The sequence below is a fragment of the Heptranchias perlo genome, chromosome 23, assembly GCF_035084215.1.
Source record: "Heptranchias perlo isolate sHepPer1 chromosome 23, sHepPer1.hap1, whole genome shotgun sequence".
Classification (NCBI taxonomy): domain Eukaryota; kingdom Metazoa; phylum Chordata; class Chondrichthyes; order Hexanchiformes; family Hexanchidae; genus Heptranchias; species Heptranchias perlo.
Window position 1 is genome coordinate 36706371 of NC_090347.1, and position 26808 is coordinate 36733178.

At 44.0% G+C, this 26808-nt stretch overlaps 1 protein-coding gene across 1 annotated transcript in view; it reads left to right on the plus strand.

Moving 5' to 3' along the window:
• The window catches only part of gsg1l2b (gsg1-like 2b), a 97188-nt gene extending 71379 nt beyond the window's left edge, over positions 1 to 25809 (plus strand). The window contains exons 4-5 of the mRNA XM_068004523.1: positions 18181 to 18292; positions 25506 to 25809. Coding sequence (XP_067860624.1) covers positions 18181 to 18292; positions 25506 to 25809 — 416 coding nt within the window. The remainder of the gene's footprint in view (positions 1 to 18180; positions 18293 to 25505) is intronic.
• Positions 25810 to 26808: the final 999 nt, after the last annotated feature.

Sequence of the window (26808 nt, forward strand, 5' to 3'; positions counted from 1 at the left end):
GTGAAATATCGCCAATATTAAATGGCTTGGATGCGGTAATTCCCAACTGTTACTTGAATATAAGGTAGGACAGTAGAACTAGATATCATAAACTCAGTTTAGATCAGATACCAGAAAGCACATTTTCAGGGAAAATTAAATCTCTGGAATAATTCCGCAGGTGAGGCAGCATAGATGCAGACCTCAAAACTCCTAGACTGGGGGAATGAGAATATTAGAGAGAAGAACTAGGTGGGCCGAATGGCCTTTCCACTTCCTTGATTATTCAATTTCCAACTCACTAAACTTATTAGTTTGCACCAATGAACAGCAAAATCTACCACTGATGGAGGGACTGTTACAGCACAAGTGGAAATTAATTGGATTAACTCTTTGCTGATAAAGCATTTACCAAGAGGGAATTTTCTGACACATATACTGGATTAATAAGATTAAATTGTATCTGCCACCTATTTGCCCTTCCCACTAACCTGTCTATGTCCCACTGAAGGCTATTTACAATCCTCCTCATTATTTGCCAAACTTGCTACTTTAGTGTCATCAACGTATCTTGATATTGTAATCCCATGGCCCAAGTCCAAATCTGCTATCAACATCAAATCTGAAACCGTCCCTTCCATATTGTATTTCCAACTGTGCGCTTTCATAAGGACACATCTTAGCAACAGGAGAATGACAAGAGTTGGAACACAGTGGCTATTCTTTTTTTTTTGGATAGATAGATTTCAGAAATATAATCTACTATGAATTGGCCCCAAACTTTGTCCTTGATTCAAGGTAGATTGGTCAGATTGATCACTGCACAAGACAGACACCCGACTTGTTCTGATATAGTGTGACATTGTATCCTGTAGAGCACAGCAACTACTTGCATTTATATAGCACCTTTAACGTAGCACGTATGGTACTTAAATGATTTTTGTGATTTATTTAGCACTGTACAAAGCATATGTATGACTGTACATGAACCTACGTTTATCACTCTATACGCTCGGTGTTAGTGTCATTACATCAGCAGGTAGAGACCGAAGCCTATCCAGAGTGTACTGTAGTGCATATTAAGTAGTAAAATCTCATTAATTTACAAGAAAGGTTTGACTCATGGCCAGCTCCTAGTATTTCAATCGTCTGGATATATCCATATACAATGCTCAGAAGATACCTCCTCAACACAATAAACACATCTGAAGTGGGACAGCCACTTTTCTGCAATATTTCAGGTGGCTTCGGTTGAACGATGATGCTTTGTACTTTTGGAATCGTTTAATTGGATGAATCAATCAAAAGGACAACTGCCCTTTGCTGTTACACACGGGCCCTTCCAATCCGTCTGAGAAAGGAGAAAAATGAAGACTAAAAGCAGGAAGCTCTCTCTGCTGTGCCCTTGACATTTTAGTGCAGAGATTTCTGTACTTCATCAAGGTCAGAATACTTAGGAGAGAAATTTCATTCACGTACAAGCAGAATGCAGCCACATGTTGTTTGACTGAAGCAAATACATCCCGTCAGAAATAAATACAAATGTTTACAGAAGAGGAAGACTTGCATTGGTATAACGCCTCATCACATCTCTTGTACCTCATGGTATTTCACACACAACAAGCGGTTTTCGAAGTGCAGGGACTGTTGTGTAGGCAAATTCAGCAGCCATTTTGTGCACGGCAAGATCCCACACACCTGAGTGAGATGAGTGACCACTTCCTTGGTGGGCATTTGCTGAGGGATGAATGTTGCCCAGGGGAACTGGGAGAAGCCCAGCCCTCCTTCAGGTCGAGTCAGGGGGTCCTTTAATGCCCATTTAGATGCTGGAACAGGCAGTCGGAGCAACATCTCACTCGAAGAGCGGCATCGTTGACAGTGCAGCACTGGAGTGACAACCTAGATTATGGACTCAGGGTCCTGGTATGGGGTTCACATCCACAACTTTCACATGAAAATCCTACCAACTGAATCAAGTTGTTATATATATATATATATATATAGGGTTGGGGATAGGGTTTATATAATGTACATATATCAAAGCAGTTCCATAGATGCATATTCTTGCTTATAAATTTAAATACACATAAATAGTTATGAAATATCTTGCTCTGAGATGAAGACTATTTTATACCTTCTTTCTTTTTTGCATTTGCATGATGATATTGTAATTTTAAGTTTAATTTTATCTTTATATCTTGACATGGAGCTGTTATAAGCTAACACTTAATGCTAAGCTGTGTCATGGTAATGATTGATGTCTTGCACAACTGTCACTCACCCTGAGTCATACACACCCTTTACTGTAAGGATTAATGGTCCATGGCATTCACAGATTCTGACATCTGTAGTTTCCTTTGCCTCAACAGCACCACCTACAGTAAGTGATTGTGAGCTGCCAGCGTTAAGCAGAGGCGAATCCCAATTAAAGAGGACAGCAGGACAAATAGATTTGAACAATCCCACAGGCGGAGTTCTCCAATCACAGCTCGTCCTGCTCTGTGGCGTACAGTCTCTCACTTAACTATTTGAGTCCCACATCCTGCTGCTGCTTTGAGTGGAATGGCAAATGACCTGGCGTTCCCTGTGGTCAGTATGTTTCCAGTTGCAAGACGGGGGTGGGGAGAGTAGGACAGGGCATGGGGTGGGACCACATTGTAAATTCAGAGGCTTGATTTTCTTCTGATGAAACTTTAATAAATAACTCCCACATCATAAACGGCAGAAGCAAAGTGGAAAAAAATGGACATTTACAAAACAACAGACTGTGGCTGTCCAGTTTACATTCTAGAAATGACTAAAAACCAGACAAGTGACAATCCTACCATGTCATCCTAGCCTAATCCCTTCTGCTGTGCACTAGGCTCATTATGCCTCCACTTTAATTTAAATTAGGCTGTCACCTATCATGGACTGGGATCCCTAAGCAACGCTCCAACCACACAGTGCCTGTTCAGAACGCAGCCTGCACTATAAAGAAAAAAAATTGCAAGCACCTGCCACCTGTTGTCCTCCCCCACATCTGACATCTTTTTTCCACCCGCAGTTCCCCTACCCCTAATGATTACGTTATTTGGGCAAAGAAGATGCATCCAGTTAGAAATAAATACGAGTTGTTAACAAAAAGACAAGCTTACATTTATATAGTTACATATCTCATACCTCAAAATGCTTCAGATATAACAAACTGCTTTTGAAGTGCGGTGACTGTGGTTATGTTGGCCAATGCAGCAGCCATTTACACACAGCAAGATCCCATGTACCTCAATCAGAAGAATAACCAGTTTCTCGGTGGCATTTGCTGAGGGAGGAATGTTGTCCAGGACACAATCTGGAGAATGATGCAAATGTGCTGATCTCGACAGGGACAGCAGATAGAGCGGGATTGATAGGCCAAATGTCCTTTTCTCACTCTGGACTTTCTTATAAATCCATTGTACCATTAACGTAGGAGAAAACAGTCAGGAAATTTGGTATTAAAATATTTCAATAGAAATTGGAATGGCCACAAGGTGTGTTGGATAGTTATTTAAGCAGAAAGATTGACTGCAATTGACCCCAGTGTCCATGGGTTGGGATTCTCAGTCCTGATCAATAGTCAATGACCCCTAATGAAAGTCCGTAGTTGAGTGAGGATAGGATCAGGGTCACTGTGATGCCCCTATGGTCAAGCACTCTGCTAACACTCACTGTCCAGGCTCATACATGAAGAAAGGCCACCTGGATCGGTTACTGGAGGGTGCAAGTATCCGCAGGTAATATTCCAGTTTGAGTTACTGTCTGCTGGAGATAACAAACAGGAAGAGAAAAACTGAAGGAGGAAGAAACAGAAAGATCCTCAAGAGAGGATGGTGATGGAAAGAGAGAGATGCACGCAAAAATAGACAGAAATAGCTATACAGACCGACGAATGGGAAATCATCGAGAGATAGAATATAAAGATAAGAGATGGCATCCTATTGCAAATTCTTATTTTGTGAAGCTGCCACTTTAAGTGCAAGTTTGTGATATGGTGAGGGCTCTTTGAAAATAAGCAAACTGATTTTGAATGGTGCAATCCCTCCCACTACCAAGTGCTGCTGCAACAGTGCCCCCAATCCCTCCTGATCCCATGCACTGCTGCATTACTTCCCACACTCACTGGTGATGCAAACATGCCTGCCCAATCCCTCCCACACCTGCTGCTGATGTAGTGGCCCCTGTCTCATCCCTCCCAATCTGATTATAGAGAGAAATAAAATAGAGGAGAAAAAGGAACAGAAGGGGAAAGAATAGAAGGAGCGATGTATACTGAAGGGGAGGAAGGGAAAAGAGAGAAAGGAAGAAGAGGAGTGAGATAGAGAGAGAGAGAGTGAGAGAAGGGAGAGTGAGAGGGAGAAGGAAAGGAGAGGGGGGCTGGGGGATAGAAAAGAGAAGTGAGAGAGAAAAAAGGAGGAGAGAGGGAAAAAAGGGGAGAGAGAAAAGAGGAGGGGGAGAGAGAAAGAGAGACACACACACACACACACACAGAAAGGAAGGAAAGCTGTTTTAATAAATTCAAACGTTTTAATTTCTTCCCATTTGACTTCACTTTGGATTCTGGAGGCCATTCTACCTACTCCAGTGTGCAGTGATACCAGCTGTGACAGAAAACATCTGGAGCTGTGTATTAAACTGATAGACATATTAATGAAACAGATTCCACAATATGGAATCAGGTTCCCTTGATACTGGCCTGAATTCACAGTGATACATTTCAGAACTGGAAATTAATCAGGCTTTAGACTCGGACTTGCTTAGAGTTATTCCCTGTGCCATCTGAGTGGGCCTCAAAATTCAGAACACAAATGGGACCAAAGGTTCAGGATAGATTTGGATGATCACCCACTTGGACTCTGCAGTAGGTCTCCCTTTGAGAATCACAAATGTTGGCAACACAGACTTAGTAGAGAATCACTACAGTTATGATGTCATGTTTTCCTTTGCTGGTTCTTTATATCAGAGGCTTTAGTTCCAAACAAGAATAGTTTATAACATCATCACTCGGTGACTCATTGTTTCCTGGTCCACAGTGATATCTTAAATCACATAAAAGGTACAGGTAGTTATTCATTCTGTGCAACTGATGGTGCTGTTCTAGGACTCTGAACCTAAGCTTGCCAACAGCTCCTTTAGCACTGTAATTCACCTTGGTACTACCTAATTGCTATATTCAAGATCATGAAAAGAATTGGCAAAGTTAATCATAGAATCATAGAATCATAGAAGTTACAACATGGAAACAGGCCCTTCGGCCCAACATGTCCATGTCGCCCAGTTTATACCACTAAGCTAGTCCCAATTGCCTGCACTTGGCCCATATCCCTCGATACCCATCTTCCCCATGTAACTGTCCAAATGCTTTTTAAAAGACAAAATTGTACCCGCCTCTACTACTGCCTCTGGCAGCTCGTTCCAGACACTCACCACCCTTTGAGTGAAAAAATTGCCCCTCTGGATCCTTTTGTATCTCTCCCCTCTCACCTTAAATCTGTGCCCCCTCGTTATAGACTCCCCTACCTTTGGGAAAAGATTTTGACTATCGACCTTATCTATGCCCCTCATTATTTTATAGACTTCTATAAGATCACCCCTTAACCTCCTACTCTCCAGGGAATAAAGTCCCAGTCTGTCTAACCTCTCCCTGTAAGTCAAACCATCAAGTCCCGGTAGCATCCTAGTAAATCTTTTCTGCACTCTTTCTAGTTTAATAATATCCTTTCTATAATAGGGTGACCAGAACTGTACACAGTACTCCAAGTGTGGCCTCACCAATGCCCTGTACAACTTCAACAAGACATCCCAACTCCTGCATTCAATGTTCTGACCAATGAAACCAAGCATGCTGAATGCCTTCTTCACCACCCTATCCACCTGTGACTCCACTTTCAAGGAGCTATGAATCTGTACTCCTAGATCTCTTTGTTCTATAACTCTCCCCAACGCCCTACCATTAACGGAGTAGGTCCTGGCCCGATTCGATCTACCAAAATGCATTACCTCACATTTATCTAAATTAAACTCCATCTGCCATTCATCGGCCCACTGGCCCAATTTATCAAGATCCCGTTGCAATCCTAGATAACCTTCTTCACTGTCCACAATGCCACCAATCTTGGTGTCATCTGCAAACTTACTAACCATGCCTCCTAAATTCTCATCCAAATCATTAATATAAATAACAAATAACAGCGGACCCAGCACCGATCCCTGAGGCACACCGCTGGACACAGGCATCCAGTTTGAAAAACAACCCTCGACAACCACCCTCTGTCTTCTGTCGTCAAGCCAATTTTGTATCCAATTGGCTACCTCACCTTGGATCCCATGAGATTTAACCTTATGTAACAACCTACCATGCGGTACCTTGTCAAATGCTTTGCTGAAGTCCATGTAGACCACGTCTACTGCACAGCCCTCATCTATCTTCTTGGTTACCCCTTCAAAAAACTCAATCAAATTCGTGAGACATGATTTTCCTCTCACAAAACCATGCTGACTGTTCCTAATTAGTCCCTGCCTCTCCAAATGCCTGTAGATCCTGTCCCTCAGAATACCCTCTAACAACTTACCCACTACAGATGTCAGGCTCACTGGTCTGTAGTTCCCAGGCTTTTCCCTGCCGCCCTTCTTAAACAAAGGCACAACATTTGCTACCCTCCAATCTTCAGGCACCTCACCTGTAGCGGTGGATGATTCAAATATCTCTGCTAGGGGACCCGCAATTTCCTCCCTAACCTCCCATAACGTCCTGGGATACATTTCATCAGGTCCCGGAGATTTATCTACCTTGATGCGCGTTAAGACTTCCAGCACCTCCCTCTCTGTAATATGTACACTCCTCAAGACATCACTATTTATTTCCCCAAGTTCCCTAACATCCATGCCCTTCTCAACCGTAAATACCGATGTGAAATATTCATTCAGGATCTCACCCATCTCTTGTGGTTCCGCACTTAGATGACCTTGTTGATCCTTAAGAGGCCCTACTCTCTCCCTAGTTACCCTTTTGCCCTTTATGTATTTGTAGAAGCTCTTTGGATTCACCTTTGCCTGATCTGCCAAAGCAATCTCATATCCCCTTTTTGCCCTCCTGATTTCTCTCTTAACTCTACTCCGGCAATCTCTATACTCTTCAAGGGATCCACTTGATCCCAGCTGCCTATGCATGTCATATGCCTCCTTCTTATTTTTGACTAGTGCCTCAATCTCCCGAGTCATCCAAGGTTCCCTACTTCTACCAGCCTTGCCCTTCACTTTATAAGGAATGTGCTTACCCTGAACCCTGGTTAACACACTTTTGAAAGCCTCCCACTTACCAGACGTCCCTTTGCCTGCCAACAGACTCTCCCAATCAACTTCTGAAAGTTCCTGTCTAATACCATCAAAATTGGCCTTTCCCCAATTTAGAATTTTAACTTTTGGGCCAGACCTATCCTTCTCCATAGCTATCTTAAAACTAATGGAATTATGATCACTGGTCCCAAAGTGATCCCTCACTAACACTTCTGTCACCTGCCCTTCCTTATTTCCCAAGAGGAGGTCAAGTTTTGCCCCCTCTCTAGTCGGGCCATCCACATACTGAATGAGAAATTCCTCCTGAATACACTCAACAAATTTCTCTCCATCCAAGCCCCTAATGCTATGGCTGTCCCAGTCAATGTTGGGAAAGTTAAAGTCCCCTACTATTACCACCCTATTTTTCTTGCAGCTGTCTGTAATCTCCTTACATATTTGCTCCTCAATTTCCCGTTGACTATTTGGGGGTCTGTAGTACAATCCTATCAAAGTGATCTCTCCCTTCTTATTTTTCAGTTCTACCCATATGGACTCAGTGGGCGAACCCTCGGATATATCCCCTCTCACTACTGCCGTGATGTTCTCCCTAATCAAGAACGTAACTCCCCCTCCTCTCTTACCTCCTGCTCTATCTTTCCTATAGCATCTGTACCCTGGAACATTGAGCTGCCAGTCCTGCCCCTCCCTTAGCCATGTTTCAGTAATAGCTATAACATCCCAGTCCCATGTACCCATCCATGCCCTGAGTTCATCTGCCTTGCCCATCAGACTTCTTGCATTGAAATAAATGCAGTTTAATCTAGACTTCCCTTGGTCTTTGCCCTGCTTTCTCAGACCATCTGTCCGGTCATGTTCTGTACACTCTCCCTTACTGCCTTTTGTTTCTGTCACCACTTTATTTCCCACTGACTTCCTGCATCGGTTCCCATCCCCCTGCCACATTAGTTTAAACCCTCCCCAACAGCACTGGCAAACACTCCCCCTAGGACATTGGTTCCAGTCCTGCCCAGATGCAGACCGTCCAATTTGTACTGGTCCCACCTCCCCCAGAACCGGTTCCAATGGCCCAGGAATTTGAATCCCTCCAGCTTGCACCATCTCTCAAGCCACGTATTCATCTTAGCTATCCTGTCATTCCTACTCTGACTAACCCGTGGCACTGGTAGCAATCCTGAGATTACTACCTTTGAGGTCCTACTCTTTAGTTTAACTCCTAACTCCCTAAATTCAGCTTGTAGGACCTCATCCTGTTTTTTACCTATATCGTTGGTGCCTATATGCACCACGACAACTGGCTGTTCACCCTCCCCCTCCAGAATGTCCTGCAGCCGCTCCGAGACATCCTTGACCCTTGCACCAGGGAGGCAACATACCATCCTGGAGTCTCGGTTGCGTCCGCAGAAACGCCTGTCTATTCCCCTTACAATCGAGTCCCCTATCACTATAGCTCTGCCACTCTTTTTCCTGCCCTCCTGTGCAGCAGAGCCAGCCACGGTGCCATGAACCTGGCCACTGCCACCTTCCCCTGGTGAGTCATCTCCGCCAACAGTATCCAAAACGGTATACCTGTTTTGGAGGGAGATGACCGCAGGGGACCCCTGCACTGCCTTCCTACTCTTCCTCTGTCTGTTGGTCACCCATTCACTATCTCCCTCAGTAATTTTTATCTGCGGTGTGACCAACTCACTGAACGTGCTATCCACGACTTTCTCAGCATCGCGGATGCTCCAAAGTGAGTCCATCCGCAGCTCCAGAGCCGTCAAGCGGTCAAACAATAGCTGCAGCTGGACACACTTCCCGCAGGTGAAGGAATCAGGGATACAGGAAGGATCCCTGAATTCCCACATCCCACAAGAGGAACATGACACGGCGCTGGGATCTCCTGCCATGACTTAACCCTTAAATTAGCTTAAGAACAACTACAATGTCAAGAGAAAAAAAAAGGAAAGAAAAACTACTTACCACTCCCTTTAAGGAGTTTACTCCTTTAAATTGTTCTCAATTTAGAGAATGTTAACTACACTCGGGACCTTGATTCACTAAAAAATAAACGCTACTTCCTATAAGACCTGCAGACCTTCCCTTTCTTTTTACTTCAGTTACTGTCGATAAGTAGAAATACTCACCTGAACCTACTCACCAATCAGGTGCCTCCCCTGATCTGATTCCTGACGTCACTTCGAACTCGGTCGCAGCTCGGCTCGGCTCCTCTCAGCTGTTCTCAGCGCTCTGAAATCCCGCCTTTTATCGGACGCTCCCTCCGCTCCGCTCCTCTCAGCTCCTCTCAGCGCTCTGAAATCCCGCCTTTTATCGGACGCTCCCTCCGCTCGGCTCCTCTCAGCTGTTCTCAGCGCTCTGAAATCCCGCCTTTTATCGGACGCTCCCTCCGCTCGGCTCGGCTCCTCTCAGCTGTTCTCAGCGCTCTGAAATCCCGCCTTTTATCGGACGCTCCCTCCGCTCGGCTCGGCTCCTCTCAGCTGTTCTCAGCGCTCTGAAATCCCGCCTTTTATCGGACGCTCCCTCCGCTCGGCTCGGCTCCTCTCAGCTGTTCTCAGCGCTCTGAAATCCCGCCTTTTATCGGACGCTCCCTCCGCTCGGCTCGGCTCCTCTCAGCTGTTCTCAGCGCTCTGAAATCCCGCCTTTTATCGGACGCTCCCTCCGCTCGGCTCGGCTCCTCTCAGCTGTTCTCAGCGCTCTGAAATCCCGCCTTTTATCGGACGCTCCCTCCGCTCGGCTCGGCTCCTCTCAGCTGTTCTCAGCGCTCTGAAATCCCGCCTTTTATCGGACGCTCCCTCCGCTCGGCTCGGCTCCTCTCAGCTGTTCTCAGCGCTCTGATATCCCGCCTTTTATCGGACGCTCCCTCCGCTCGGCTCGGCTCCTCTCAGCAATTTGTTCATTATGACAAAGAATTCAAATACCAGGGGACTAAAGCTTAAAATTCGGAGCTGGGAGTAAACAAAGCCATGTTGGGCTGTCTTTGAACAAAGGGTAATAGAGTTGAGGAAGTGACGGGTGTAGGGGGGGGTTGGAGGGAAAGCTATTGATGTCAATAGTACAAGTGGATGTGTTCCTGGAGGGAGAAGGGATTGAGGGATATGGCAAGAAGGCAGGCAAATGGGGTTAGGATTTGTCAAAAAGGCTTGTTAGGCCAAATAACTTTTTCTTGCTCCTAAAAAACTGTTTATATTCTTATCTATAATATAGCCAGTGCAGCCTGTTCCAGTCCCATCTTTTACTTGATTAATTTCTTCACATCAATGGAAAATCCACTTGAGACAAACATTTGAAAATCACAAACAAGAGCAAAACATGACTCTTCAGAAGATTAATCTACAACAGGGCCTGTGCAGTGATCTCCTTACATTGAAAAGTTACAGGGGAGCCACACAATTAAAATTCAATCACAAGTACCATTACAGGACATAGAAACTACAAGTGAAATGCCATGTTCCCATCAATGCAACAGTGTCAGTATGACTCAGGAGTCAGGTCCCAATGTGACTCTTAAATGCACTGAAGTGAGAGATGTGAGACCAGCTATAGCAGGTAGTCTCACACCACTTGCCGTTTGCCCTGGGTTTGGTACAACTCAAGTCCAGTGTGAAGCTGCCATTTTCAAAAAGCCTAGGCAGTCCACAGGGCCTTTTGGAAACTATTATCAATCTTATTTATCAAGGTGCTTGAAGAAAGTTGATCCTCCCATGTTCGCTAACAACTTTAAAAATTCACCATCTAAGGAGCAATGTTCTGACCCTGCTCAAACCTGCCCAAAGAGCTCCGATGCCACTGAACTCAATGTGAGGCACAATGGGTGGTATAATTTCGGTCTGTCAACAGAGCATCACATCTCTACATTCTAGAAATCGGTATCTAGAATTTAACTGCAGCCATGAGTTTTTATTAATGAAGAGAAGTTATTGAAAGGACAGAAACTGCTACCAGCAATGTTTTATCAATGCTTTTGTTGAACTGGGTTGATTTCCCAGAGCTAATGTTTTGAACAGAGGGTTCATAGACTGCCCCATGCCTCAGTTGATAATGTGCACTGAGCCATCCAGACCAACAATGTGCCTGTTTGACATTTGAGAGAAAGAAAAAGACTTGTATTTATATAACACTTTACAGTCAATGAAGTACTTTTGAAGTGTAGTCACTGTTGTAATGTAGGGAAATGTGGCAGCCATTTGCACGCAGCAAGGTCCCACAAATAACAATGTGATAATGACCAGATAATCTGTTTTTAGATGTTGGTTAAGGGATAAATATTGGCAGAACTACCCAACTCTTCTTCAAAATAGTGCCATGGGACCTTTTACGTTGGGGCCTTGGTTTAACATCTCATCCAACGGACAGCACCTCCAACAGCATAGCACTCTCTCGGTACTGCACAGGGCCATCAGCCTAAATTTTGTGCTCAAGTCTCTGGAGTAGTACTTAAACCCACAACCTTCTGACTCAGAGGCGAGAGTGCTACCACTGAGTCACAACTTAGTCAGTACTCAGTTGCTGAACTCAGGTGGGCAGCAGTAGGGGCTCTAGAGTCGGCCTCGGCTGCTATAGGCTAGGGAATGAGGAAGAAAATTAGCCAGGGCTCCTTCTCCTGGTGGTTATGTCGTGACAGTCGCCCACCCTTGCTGGAAAGTGTGCAAGTGTGAATGCGGAGTGGAGACAGGGTTGGATCTGCTGCGATGCTCCCCAAGATTAAATGGTTTGCTGGCAATCACTGTCTGAGAGTCAATCGATCAAGGATTGTCACCTGGGTAAGTTACCATAGAAACCGGACCCAGCCAGAGTACTCACCTTTAATAGAAGAGGGTAGAAAATTGGCAAAAAGGGAGTTTTTGTTCAATATGGCGACAGACTACAGAAAATATATAAATACAATAAATATTATACACACACCGATACATAAAGTTATACATGCGCACACACATACATGCAAGCACAGATACACAGATATTCAAATACACATACATAGATACAGATTCATAAGTACATGCCTGCATGTGCACACACACTCAGACCCACATGTGCACACACACAAATCCATATTCACACATATTGCAACAGACAGACATTTACAGGAAGCGCTTGCACTAAATTCAATCCATTGATGTCAGACTGCGACCACTTCTCGTGAACTAAACAGACATTTCTCTGAAAATGATTTCTAAGAAACTACGTTCGATAATAAGATTGAGCTCATCAGGATTATGTACTTTACAGTCAGAGTCTTCACCTGCATAAAAGGTTACCTCTACGTGTACAGCATCAAAATAAATATCCCTTGTACATTTCCATGGAAACCTTTCTGCTAAGTGCTTAATAATACGGGTGATTTTCAGTTGAGTGTATAGTTTTGCAGTCCTCGCACACAGTAAATTACTGACTCCAGTCTCGTTTCTTCAAATGCTCCTCTGTTAACACTTCCAGCGCAAGGATGAATTTACTCACCCAGCCACCGGGAGCTGTCAAAAATACACGTGTCTGGGGCATAAATTGCATCAAAGATTGACCCGCACGGCCAAAAACTCCGGGCTTCCAATTAGTCGGCAAAACGGGCTTTAAAGCTGATCAGAATTGAGTGTTGAGAGTCAGGAAGAACAAAAAGTGAGCAAAAAAAGGTTTGAAAAGCTCAGGAGATGAATTGCCTCCTAGTGCATCGAAATAGGACAGAAAGAGATGGTGAAGAGAAAATTACATAGGATAGGGGGGAAATAGGGATGAAAGGGAGAACAGGCTGTAAAATGTTTACTTTTTAATTAAAATGCTGTTTGTTTTAGTTCTATAGAGTTAATATCTCTGTAATGGAACTACTCACTGTCAAGAGTAACTTTACTATTGTATTTATTGATGGGTATTTCAATGTCACAGTGAGTAAGCTGAAAACTCATGAAACCAATTCAGCACCGGGAGACAACCATTTCCCTGGACCTGCTAACGGTCTAAGGGCTTACTGTTAAAGAAAGAAATAACTTGCATTTGAACAGGGACTTTCATGTCCTCAGGATATCTCAAAGTGCTTCACAGCCAATTAAGTTCTTTTGAAATTGCCACACTATTCTAATATAGGGAAATGCTGCAGCCCATTTGCACACAGCGAGGTCCCTTGATTGAATTTTTTGAGGCGGTAACAAGGAGGGTCGATGAGGGTAGTGCCTTTGATGTAGTCTACATGGATTTTAGCAAGGCTTTTGGCAAGGTCCCACATGGCAGACTGGTCTAAAAAGTAAAAGCCAGTGGGATCCAAGGGAAAGTGGCAAATTGGATCCAAAATTGGCTCAGTGTCAGGAAGCAAAATGTAATGGTCGACAGGTGTTTTTGTGACTGGAAGGCTGTTTCCAGTGGGGTTCCGCAGGGTCCAGTACTAGGTCCCTTGCTTTCTGTGATATATATTAATGATTTAGACTTAAATTTAGGGGGCATGATTAAGAAGCTTGCAGATGATGCAAAAATTAGCCATGTTAGCTAATTGATAGTGAGGAGGAAAGCTGTAGACTGCAGGAAGATATCAATGGACTGGTCAGGTGGACAGAAAAGTGGCAAATGGAATTCAATCCGGAGAAGTGTGAGGTAATGCATTTGGGGAGGTCAAACAAGACAAGGGAATACACAATATATGGGAGGATACTAAGAGGTGTAGATAAGAGAGGGACCTTGGACTGCATGTCCACAAATCCTTGAAGGTAGCAGGACAGGTAGATAAGGTGATTAAGAAGACATACGGGATACTTTCCTTTATTAGTCGAGGCATAAAATACAAGAGCAGGGAGGTTATGCCAGAACTGTATAAAACATTAGTTAGACCACATCCTGAGTACTGCGTACAGTTCTGGTCACCACATTACAGGAAAGATGTGATTGCGCTAGAGAGGGTACAAAGGAGATTTACGAGGATGTTACCAGGACTGGAGAATTTTAGCCATGAGGAAAGATTGGATAGGCTGGGGTTGTTTTCTTTGGAACAGAGGAGGCTGAGGGGAGATTTAATTGAGGTGTATAAAATTATGAGGGCATAGATAGAGTGGACAGGAAGGACCTATTTCCCTTAGCAGAGAGGTCAATAACCAGGGGCCATAGATTTAAAGTAATTGGTAGAGGGACTAGAGGGGAGCTAATTTTTTCACTCAGAGGGTGGTGGGGGTCTGGAACTCAATACGTGAAAGGGTGGTAGAGGCAGAAACCCTCATCACATTTAAAAGATACTTGGATGTGCATTTGAAGTGCCATAACCTAAAAGTCTACAGACAAAGTGCTTGAAAGTGGGATTAGGCTGGGTAGCTCTTTTTCGACTGGCACAGACACGATGGGCCGAATGGCCTCCTTCTGTGCCTTAAATTTTTCTATGTTTCCCACAAATGGAGAAGCATTCAGGAACCATGTTGGGCTTTCAATTTAATACCACCCCAATGCATGAGCTGAACGTAGGAAGCCCTTATTAGCTACAATACTTTCAATGCTAAACACAGAGAAGGCACTTCATATTTAACCTGCGAGAATAAAGTTTGACTTGTGTTAAGTTTCTCCATTGAAGGCTTCACATAGAAAGTACAGTAAGTGCCTGAAGTTCTCAAACGTGTCACAAGCTGTGAACGTCAAAAGAATGATTGTGTCACGACGGATTATTTGATCAAAGCTCCAGCTACACTTGAGTTATTTGTTATTAATTTGCATTGCGCTGTTAACAAGTACAGAGATATTTATTCTGTATCTGCTCTGTATTTACTCTGAACATCTTTCAAAGGGACGAAGCAGGACCTTTTGTCCACTGTGCTGGCTTGGACTGTCCATTGATCAGCTATAAAACATCTGATGCAAATCCCCAGCTGATTTCTTTGGAAAAGGACAATTTGGGGCTTTAATGGGGCTGGTGATTTAACACCAGGTAACGCGTGGACTGAATTCAGGCGGTCTTATTATTAATCCTGGGAGACTGCACACAAACATAAATCCAGACAGCTCTCAGTATTAACCCTGGGAGGTCAAACATAAACTGAATTCAGTTAGCTCCCTGCGTTAATCCCAGAAGACTGCACTTGGATTGATCCCAGGCTCAATATTAACCCTAAGTGATCACACAGAGACTGGATTCAATCACACACAATGAAATAGAGGTTGTGCTCAATATTAACCCATTGGTGATCACACACAATGAAATAGAGGTTGTGCTCAGTATTAACCCATTGGTGATCACACACAAAAAATAAAGGCTGTGCTCAGTATTAACCCATTGGTGATCACACGCAATAAAATAAAGGCTGTGTTCAGTATTAACCCATTGGTGATCACACACAATTAAATAGAGGCTGTGCTCAGTATTAACCCATTGGTGATCACACACGATAACATAGAGGCTGTGTTCAGTATTAACCCATTGGTGATCTCACACAATAAAATAGAGGCAGTCTCAGTGTTAACCAGAGCAGAAGTATAAACATGGCTGAAAGTAACAGTCTGCATCCGTCCTTGGGCTGGCCAAACTATTTTATTGTATTCTTCTTTGCTATTGATTCTCTATCTCTCTTCTTTCTTTTCTCTTTCTCTCCCTTCCCCACCCCCCTTTTTCTGTACTTTGCATTACTTCTTGGTAGCCAATCTGTAGGATTTGAAAGCATTTTCACTTGCTATTTGTGTCTGGAGTGGAACAGAAAGTAAACAATACCTACGGAAGCAAGGTTGGTCCTGCATACACAATAGTGGCAAAAGCCTTCTATTTAACCTAATGGCCCTCAGGTTTACAAAGGACTTTTGTTGTCACTATGAATCCTGGGATAGTCCATTCTCAACAATAGCTTGTATTTATATAGCACTGTTTACATCCTCAGGATATCCCAAAGTGCTTCAGAGGTAAAGAAGTACTTTTTTGAAGTGTAGTCACTGTTCTAATGTAAAGAAAGAAAGGACTTGCATTTACATAGCACCTTTCATGACCTCAGGACGTCCCAAAGCACTTTACAACTGATGAAGTACTTTTGAAGTGTAGTCACTGTTGTAATGTAGGAAATACAGCAGCCAATTTGCACACAGCAAGGTCCCAGAAACAGTAATGTGATAATGACCAGATAATCTGTTTTAGTAATGTTGGTTGAGGGGTACTATTGGCCAGGGGAACTCCCCTGCGCTTCTTCGAATTGTGCCTTAGGATCTTTTACGTCCACCTGAGAGGGCAGATGGGGCAGTCATTTTAACGACTCATCCGACAGTGCAGCATTCCCTCAGTACTGCACTGGAGTGTCAGCCTGGATTATGTGCTCAAGTCTCTGGAGTGGGACTTGAACTCACAACCTTCTGACTCAGAGGCGAGAGTGCTAACCAACTGGGCCACTGGGAGATTTCGCTTGCTCTTCTTAGCCTAATGCATAGTATATTTTACACCCACCTGAGAGGGTAGACGGGGCCTCAGTTTAACATCTCATCCAAATGGCACCTCCGACAGTGCAGCACCCTTTCAGTACTGCACTGAAATGTCAGCCTAGATTATGCGCTCAAGTCTCTGGAGTGGAACTTGAACCCACAACATTCTGACTTAGAGGTGAGAGTGCTACTTCAGAGCCCAGGCTGACACCATATGGTGCCTTTAACATAGAAAAACAACCCAAGGCATGAAGAAAAATGGACATGGAAGGGGGGAGGGGTTCATAGAACTGGAGGAGATTACAGAGATACAGAGGAGCAAGGCCATGGAGGGATTTCAACACAAGGATGAGAATTTTAAATTTGAGGCATTAAGGGACCAGAATCCAATGCAGGTCAGCGTGGGCAGGGATGGTGGACAAGCAGGACTTAGTGCAGAATAAGATTCTCCACAGTAATCTCTCTTGCTTACCAGCGAAAGAAAGCAAGAGAAAATCCAGGATTTCTCAGCACAGCCAATAGACATCGAAGGTTGTAATCTCCTGTAGAAGAGTCCCATTTACACATTCAGGCTGAATGAATAGAAAAAACCCTCACTAATAACCCTAGGAACTCACATGACTTAAATTTAAGAAATACTCAATATTCTCCTTTGCAAAATGTAAAAATATTTTACTCTAATACAGAGCTGTTAACTGTAGATTTTGGGTGTGAGATGTTCAATTGTGACTTAACATAGTTCACAGCAGATGAGTCCATCCTGTAATAAGCAGGGCACAGCCATGTGGCATGAATATATTTTTCTCTCTTGTCTCGTATCCTCTTTCACCTGCCTTTCACTTTTTCCTCTCTGTCTTTTTCTGTATTATTTCTTCTCTCTTCACAACCTGCCTGTTGCCTCTTGCTTTCTGTCTCTGGAGGCAGCTCTCAGTATTAGCCCTGGGAGACTGCGTTGGAACTGAATGCAGGCAGGCTCACTGTTAAACCTGAAATTTACACATGAACTGATTCCAGGCATCTGCCAGTATTAACACCGGGCAACCATATGGATCTAGGGAGACTGCAGATGAATTCAATCCAGGCATCTGTTAGCATTAAAACTGGTTAATCAAACATAGTCCAATCCAGGCAGCTCCAGTACTAACTTAGGGACACCGCAAATGAATTAAATGCAGGCATCTGTCAGTGTTAGCACTGGGAGATCACACATGAATTGGATCCAGGTAGTTCTCAGTATTAACCCAGCGAGATTGCAGATGAACTGAATCCAGGCATCTGTCAGCATTAACAGTGGGAGATCACACACAGACTGAATTCAGACTGCCATTTAATGCTGTGAGACTACAGATGATCCAAATCTAGACAGTCCTAACAGTGAAACACTTCATTGTGATGAAAGCTGGGTGCGCCTGCAAGGAACAGAAAATGCTGTATCGGAATATTAAAGCTGGAAAAAAAAGAGAGTATCTTATTACTTACTGGTTTTAAGTTTTGCTTACTATCCAACGTCCTTGTGACTTGGTGTTGCAGGTCTCCTGGGCATGGTGGCCCACATGATGTATACAACTGTGTTTCAGATGACTGTCAACCTTGGCCCTGAAGACTGGAGACCACAGACCTGGGATTATGGGTGGTCATACTGGTAAGTGGCATTATGCAAACTGTGTGAAAGGTAACAAGTCACATCCATCTGCTGTGCAGTTAGAGCATAGCTAGGTGTCAGCTGTTGTATTACATAGAATTTACAGCACAGAAACAGGCCATTCAGCCCAACTGGTCAATGCCAGTGTTTATGCTGCACATGAGCCTCCTCCCACCCGACGTCATCTCACCCTATCAGCATATCCTTCTATTCCTTTCTCCCTCATATGTTTATCAAGTTTTCCCTGAAATGCATCCATGCTATTCGCCTCAACTACTCCTTGTGTTAGCGAGTTCCACATTCTAACCACTCTCAGGGTTATGTACAACACTTGCACGCTGTATACTATACACTTAAGTTCCAACTTTATCCCGTTAACAAATCATAAAATATATTTACTCCTTCACACTTGGCAAACTTATTCAAAAATAATAAATCCTTCTCAGGGACTATGTATATTTTCATGGTCATTAACTCACCCCCTCCTACTGACACATTCAGAAAGTATCATATGGATCCAGCATTTCAAAGAGGGCTGTAAGAATGCTTTGGAGTTTATTGTTTCAGTAACTGATGAGCAGGAGATAATTGGAGACTTCATTCCAGACATCTTTATTCACAACTGCCTGCAGGCTCACTCCCTGCTGCCCAGCTCCCACAGGGGGCTGGTGCGAATACATATCTAGACAGCTCAACTGGTGGCCTAGATGGCAAGTTGGCTCTGTACTCAGAGCCAATAACTAAGCTAGTTCTAATTGCTTCTCCTTAATAATTGACATTGCTACAGCTATATTTCTTCAAGCTGGTTTCTGTAGATCATTGCAAGAGCTTTTTTTTTGTATCAGCTCTATTTCCTTTGTCTGTGAATGAACAATGAGCTGCAGGAGACCCTTAAACAAGGTTTAACTCGTGTTAATTCAATACATACAAGAGGCTGCTGCAGTATTCCAGCAGCTCAAAGAACAGGGGAGCAAAGTAGTGTCTAACAGCTTGTAGTGGAGTCAGATGGTGCTTGGTGTCTGGTGATAGTGCAAGAATGCAACTACTGACTCTCCAGCTGAGAGAGGGCGTTCCCTCTCTGGTGAATCAACAGTGGAAGCTCATCACGGGTCCAGTCCTCGCACCTCGCTACACTGAAACTTTGAATTAATTTTGCCTCTATACGGTAACCTCCAATCGTCTAGGAGTGGAGGTTATTGAAGATTCCAAGGGTTCAGTTTCTCACCTGCCGCCTTTGTCCAGCCCCATTTTCCCCCATCCTCTGGTTTCCTCCAATCTATTTTTTAATAATTTCTTTCCACCTTGCTGTTTGTGGTTAGCCTATGATCCTTGTTTTTGTTTGGGCCTCTGGTTCTCTTGAGCTCTTCTGGCTGTCGCCTTGCATTTGGTTTCCTGGCTACAGTGAGCGAATGCTTGGTTGAGACCTTGTTAACTGCTCTGAATCAGTCATCTTTCTGTCTAGACGCTGGCCCAGTCCATATCTTGCACATTCCCTACGTGGTTGGGTGTATAGTCATCTATTACTTGGATCCCATAGCTCGCATTATTATTTTGAACTGAGGGCCTTCTTACAACACCACTCTGCAATCTAAGCACAGCAACCCTCAGGATATAGGAGGGCTGATTTTCTTCTGTGGGCATTCAGCACCTGGATACAACAGAAAAGAAATAGGGATGGAGAATGCAGATCAGGTCTTCTCTCCCACTATGCTGTGCCAGGAGTTGCAGGGGTTCCCTAAATGGCAGAGTAGGACCTGTGCAGCAGTAGGTGCAGGCTCAGCAAACCTTACCTAAGAAAGGATATACTTGCCATAGAGGGAGTGCAACGAAGGTTCACCAGACTGATTCCTGGGATGGCGGGATTGTTGTATGAGGAGAGATTGAGTAGACTGAGCCTGTATTCTCTGGAGTTTCGAAGAATGAGAGGTGATCTCATTGAAACATACAAAATTCTTACGGGATTCGATAGGGTAGATGCAAGGAGGATGTTTCCTTTGGCTGGGGAATCTAGAACCAGGGGTCACAATCTCAGAATAAGGGGTAGGCCATTTAGGACTGAGATGAGAAGAAATTTCTTCACTCAGAGGGTGGTGAATCTTTGGAATTCTGTACTCCAGAGGGCTGTGGAGGCTCAGTCATTGAGTACATTCAAAACAGAGATTGATAGATTTCTAGATATTAAAGGCATCAAGGGATATGGGGATGGTGCAGGAAAATGGCGTTGAGGTAGAAGATCAGCCATGATCTTGTTGAATGGCGGAGCAGGCTCGAGGGGCCGGATGGCCTACTCCTGCTCCTATTTCTTATGTTCTTATGTTACAATAAGGTAGGAGGGAATATTCCCAGTCTCCTGCCTCATGTTCCTCAGCTTCAGCACCTGAACAAACCTGGCAGCGGGGCTTACACTGGACCCACTGCAGGCTGGAGGATCTGTGAAGGTCCCAGGGGCAGCCTGAAGAATAAAGCCCACCCCCAGAAAATTTTTCAGTCTCTCCAGCAACAGCCACCAGGTTCCAAAGTCAGCAGCCAGGAAGGCCACTGCAGGTCTCTCAGGCCTGCAGCAAAACTCCCATTTCTGCCCCTCCCCTCCTCACCCCCCAATCCTTTCCAACGGATGTGCTGGTGCTGGGAGTGCACCTGTGCCATGGAAGTGACCCGGGCTCAGAATGTCATGTCACCCCTCCCCTCACAGACACAGTCGACGGAACGTTGAACTTCAGTGGGGGTGTAACAACAACTTGCATTTACATAGCTCCTTTAACATAGTGAAATAGCCCAAGGCGCTTCACAGGGATGTTTTCAGACAAAATTTGTCACCGAGTCACATAAAGGTATACTAGGACAGGTGACCAAAAGCTTAGTCAAAGAGGTAGCTTTGAAGGAGCGACTTAAAGGAGGAGAGCAAGGTAGAGAGGCAGAGAGGTTTAGGGAGGGATTTCCAGAGCTGAGAAAAGGCGATGTCGGATTGGCCCGCCCGTCATACATCCCGCCCAATTTTCCTTTCCATTGAAGTCAATGGGAATATGCTAAAAGCACCATATAAATGCATGTTGTTGTTGCAAGCAACTGCTACCATCAGTAAAGCAGTTCACCGTGAATAGCGGCACGCAGTAGAAGTGATTTGAGCCATTAGCAATGTTGGACCACGAGGGTGGTGGTTGCAAATAGGAGTGCTCAGGAACTAAAGAGTTTCCATAAATTTGTCCTCTAACAAAGGACCTAATGCTTCACTGTATAGACAAGTAATATTTATGACTGAAGTGGGCGCCTGGCCCAGTGATCGCGCAGGAGTCAACCCGTTTCTGAAATGTTGTATTATTGTATCCTTCATCCCAAACATTGTCTTAAAGCTCTTGGAGAAAATATATTTTAAACCATTATTTTGAAGCCCTAATGCTTCATTTTGACAATTAAATCTTCAGGCCATTTTGTTGCCAATATAACTGTTACTCTAAAGTCAAGTTTTAAAGTTGATACTTATCTGAATTCCTCAAGAATAGAATTCCTAGTTTTACAGCTCTGAATATTAATTTAAAGAGGGTTCTGCAGTTTAAGATTATCATCCAAAGTACAGTAGCACCCATTACCCTCTGGTGAAATGGATTAATATAGATTTCTATGGAATTAGGATCAGTACTAAAAGCATAAAGGAGGAGGTTAGGAGGAATGCTATTTTCATGCAAAGGACTATTGGGATATGGAATACATTGACACAGGTTATCAAAGTTGAGCCAATCGCAACATTTAAAATTTGAGTTAGATGAACACTGAAGAAAAATGTTAAAATGGTATAGGACACGGAGCAGGGAAATGGATGGAGGAAGAGAGCTTTGCTGGAACAGAGCAGCCTCTTGTAATGAAATTTCTAGGATTCTATGAATCCTGGAGCAGCCAATTAGGTTTATTGAAGGAAATTAAAAAGGGAATTCTTGCTGAACCAACCAGACTACCAGTTGTAAACTGAGAGAGACCCTCATGGAAAGGAGGTAGCACTGACCTTACACAATCATTCCAGGAAGAGTTAATAGATAACTGAAGCCACTAGAAAAACTAACAAAGTCACTAGATCAGCAGCATGGGAAAGGCGGATTAGGGCTGATCCTGGGCTCTTGTCTTTCTAGCGGGATGTTGGTGTTTGCCCGAAGTGCATGGCAGGAAATTGTGGGCATGTAGCCCATGGTTTTCCAACCATAAAAATGAATGGACAGAAATTGATAGATCACGCTTGCAATACCTGCGAATGTTGGTCCCTCTGGGTGTGCGGGAGCCCAGCGGGGGCCCTATTATATCTCTACCACAGGTAATAATACATCATTTATCACCGTACCCAATTCATTCCATTCTCTAAATTTTCCCAAAGTGATAGGGTTAAGTAGGATTGCCATCCCTGAAACCCAATCACCCATTTTCTCTACAATATATCACGGCAAAGGAGTTGAGGTCATTTTTTTAAGGCATCAACCACAATTTTATTAAACCGAGTTAAGTACATTGAGGGTTATGGCAAGGCTGGGTTACAAAATAGCCACATTCAGTAAAATATTATTACAAAATATGATAGTTACCCAGTACAACATGTGGAGTGAGTATTTGACAGCAAACATGTTATTTTAGTGATGGAAGTGCTGGCCTAGTGTCTCAGGCATTGCATTTCTCACATATCTTGTATGCGCTGTACAAATATTACCTTTCACGCTACGTGCACTGCATGGGCCTTTTATTGGAGAAAGTACATTTGTACAAAGTATTGTCTTTTTCACACACAAAAGAACTTTTTAGAAATGAGCCTGCATTCACAACTTGTATCACAATGTAACAAATTGTTCAGTTTGACAAAGGGTTCATATGCCAGGGGATGCAGGTTAGGAGTAAGAAGGGAGGTCAGGTGGATTTTTTTCCCCCAAAAGAGTAATAGACTGAAGAGTCAGGAGTAGGTATCCACACATGCAGGTGGATAATGGAAGTGAGAGGGCAGGTCCCGCATTGATTTTCCACTCAGCAGCAATTGTGCGATCTGCTGTACTTTGTGTGCTGGAGAACTTGTGTTGTTTTGCGCCTTAACCTCATTAAGGTCACAATTTCATGCAATAGTATTTAAATGAGCACCAGGTACAATTCAGCAGGATTTGTCCAGAGTTTGCTTTTCTTTTTCACCTTGTGTGGCCATTTGGAATTGAGCAAGGGAAGGTCCATGGGTGATGGAACTCTTAAAGTTTTGTATGGGTTTTTTTTTTGTTGCAACGTTTGTAGTACCTTTTCAGAACCGTTTTAGTTTTTAATTAGACATTTTTATCATTTTGTTCATTTTTTTTTTTAAAAGAGCCATTGTTCTTTTATCCCTTAAGACAAGTTTGTTTTTAAAAGTGCCTCAAACGAGGTGTTTCACAGTTGAGGAGATACAAGATGAATGGTAACCTAGGGAGATGCACAGGCAACAGACCCTATCTGCAGATCTTGGCATCCTTGCCTGCAAGTGGTCAAGGATAACTGCCTCAGCTCGCTCCGGGTCGGGAGGTAGCCAGTTTCAGAGCGGTGCCATCTGCAGTAAGGACACCCGTTGCCAACTGGCAACATCAAGACAGCACTGCCAGCAGTTGCCAAGGTCACCACTGCCTTTAACTTTAATGCCAGTGATTTATTCCTTGCTAGCACTACAATACGCTGCTCAGACATAACATCATACAGCACAGAAGGAGGCTATTCAGCCCATCGTGCCTGTGCCAGCTCTCTGAAAGAGCTTTCCAATTAGTCCCACTCCCCTGCTCTTTCCCCATAACCCCGCAATTTTTTCCTTTTTAAGTAAAGATCCACTTCCCTTTTGAAAGTTAATATTGAATCTGCTTCCACCACCATTTCAGGCAGTGCATTCCAGATCATAACAACTCGCTGCGTAAAACATTTCTCCTCTTCCCCCCCATGGATTTTTTACCAATTACCTTAAATCTGTGTCCTCTGGTTACCGACCCTCCTGCCAGTGGAAACAATTTCTCCCTATCCACTTTATCAAACCCTCTCTTTATTTTGTACACCTCTATGAATCTCCCCTTAACCTTCTCTGCTCTAAGGAGCACACATGTTTGTGTTAAAGGGGTTTTGATGTGTGAAGCCCTTTGAAAATATGAGTTGGGCAATGCTTTCAATTATAAGTTGAGGCTTGAATATATTCCCTGTTGAGGTATGGCTGTGCATGAAGTGCAATGAAAGCGTTGCAATGTAGATGAGTGCTTGGCATGGCTGAGCAGTAAATATGGAATAGGTAGACTGGCAACATTTTGTGGCATTCAAGCTATCCGGTACATGGTACTGTTGAACAGTCTCGCCCTTGTCAGGTTCCTTAAAGTATGCGGCCTTGTTGCCGCATCTGTTGCCGGGCCCTGGAGATACTCTACACAGCAGCGAGCCTAGCTACCACCTCCTGCTAGTCATGGTACACTAGCGTCTTGTGGGTAGAGTGCCCTGAAGTGTCAAATAGGGCCAATCCACTCGCGCAGCACATCCTCTTTGCCAGCCATCAGGTGGCCAGGTGTTGCATTTCTCCACCACTTGCTCGCAAACTCTCTTCCATGCCTTGACACTGGGTTTTATCTTCCCTTGCTTTCCCCACCCCTTGCAAAGGCCGACAAGCATTTACAAACTATGTTTGTGCCCCCACCGTGGGCCTCGGCCAATGCCCCATAGAGCATATTCCAATCGTTCAAACGAGGCAACCTTGCAAACTTGGGCGAGACCACCGTTAGTGTTCTACTGGTGACATCGTGCATGAAGGGCAACAGCCCCGCCCCCTGCGACAGGGTTGCAGAAGCAGCTGTTCATGTTCAAGGACAGGCAATTGAATCAGGCAGTCTACATAATTCCCTCCGTTAACCATTTTAACTGCACCCTTTAACACATCCACATTGGATAGCAAGATAGGAGTCTAACACAGACAGTAATTCATTCAAAATCAGTGCTCAGGCCTGTATTAAAGTAGAGCAAATGATGAGATGGAGTAATGGGTGTGCTAATTATGGTATTCGGTGGGAATTAAGCCTACTGGTGTTTCTGGAGATAGAAAGGATTGAGAGATATGTTGTGTCTGATTATCTTCTGCTGCTCCTAAACATTTATATGTTCTTGCACTCCAGATGCACACGCGGAGAATTTCTTTATTTAACCTACACATTAAACTTTTATTTTAATTAATTAACTTTAATAAATGTATATTTTCCCTTAGTCTTGCTTGGGGATCATTTACGTGCTGCATGGCTGCATCAGTGACGACAATAAACACGTACACAAAGACCATCCTCGAGTTCAAGCACAAAAGGAAGAACTTGGAAAGAAGCTTAAAAACAAAACCCAAACTGATTGAGCATGAAGTGCCAGCAGAGCGAGTCTGGGACAGATACATTAGCTCAGTGCCCAGCTCCACCGAGGAGTTTCTCGATCTTTCCAGTAATGGCCGCAAGATGTCCAGTGGCTCTGTCTTCGCGGATCTGAATGATATCCTAGAGGCACAGGGTGAAGAATACTGCTGAGATTCCCGGGACATCATGGCAGATAGGTTATAGATATTACCTGTATGTTCTCTCTTACTGTTTTCCTTTCTCCACAAGTTTATAATGTCCACATATCAAACAGTGTCATGATGGAACGCACCAAGCATTTCTGTTACACTGTGCCTCTCTGACCAACTGTAGTATCGAACTGCGGTTTGCAAGGAGCACTGGTAATGGAGGGAGATAGTCACAGCCGATCGCTGATTATTACCAATCTTACTAACTTAACTGTTTTCACATGGTGTAAAAGTGGCCCCCATGCCTTCTGACTCCATACTGTATTTCACAACCCACCAAAAATGTTAAGCAATAGCAACGGTGCCCAATTGGTCCTTATTATTGGATTGTATTGGGGAAATTGCTGGTGTGCACACCTCTGTGGAGGCAGTGTTGATATATAACTTATGGGAAAGTGAATAAATTAAATAGATATACACACAAACAGGGTGGCAGAGGGTTAGACAGTGGCCTTCCACCTCTGGGAGCTGGGTTCCAATCTAGCTCAGATTGGTGGAATCAATATCGCCTCTGTTTGCTGTCTGTAAGGGTCATACGTAAAATAAGTTTGGTCATAGTGCAAGCAGCTCTAAAGCACAAAAGAGCGCTAATCTGGCATTAAGAACTGGACCTCCTTACCATCCATAGTCACTGGTTGGAAAATCTAGCCCTAGATTTCAATCTTACTCAGAGAGGCCATAGGGTGCTGAAAGGGTAGCTTTTCTGAGGTTGCGGTTGAGAATATATTGTTGAGGCACAGTGGAGAGCTTTTCTCTGCACCTAACTATGCTACACTCAACCTGAGCGTGCTTAATGCTAGCACTGGGTAAGGTGGGGGGGTGGGGGGGGAGTAATTTTAATCCCCAAGAACAGGTGGGTTGGGGGCGGGTGAGCAGTCAAAATAGTAAATATTTGGAGTGGGACCGCATCCTGGCTCCAACATGCCCACTTTTGACCCTGGCGCATTTGGAGGCGCGCGCA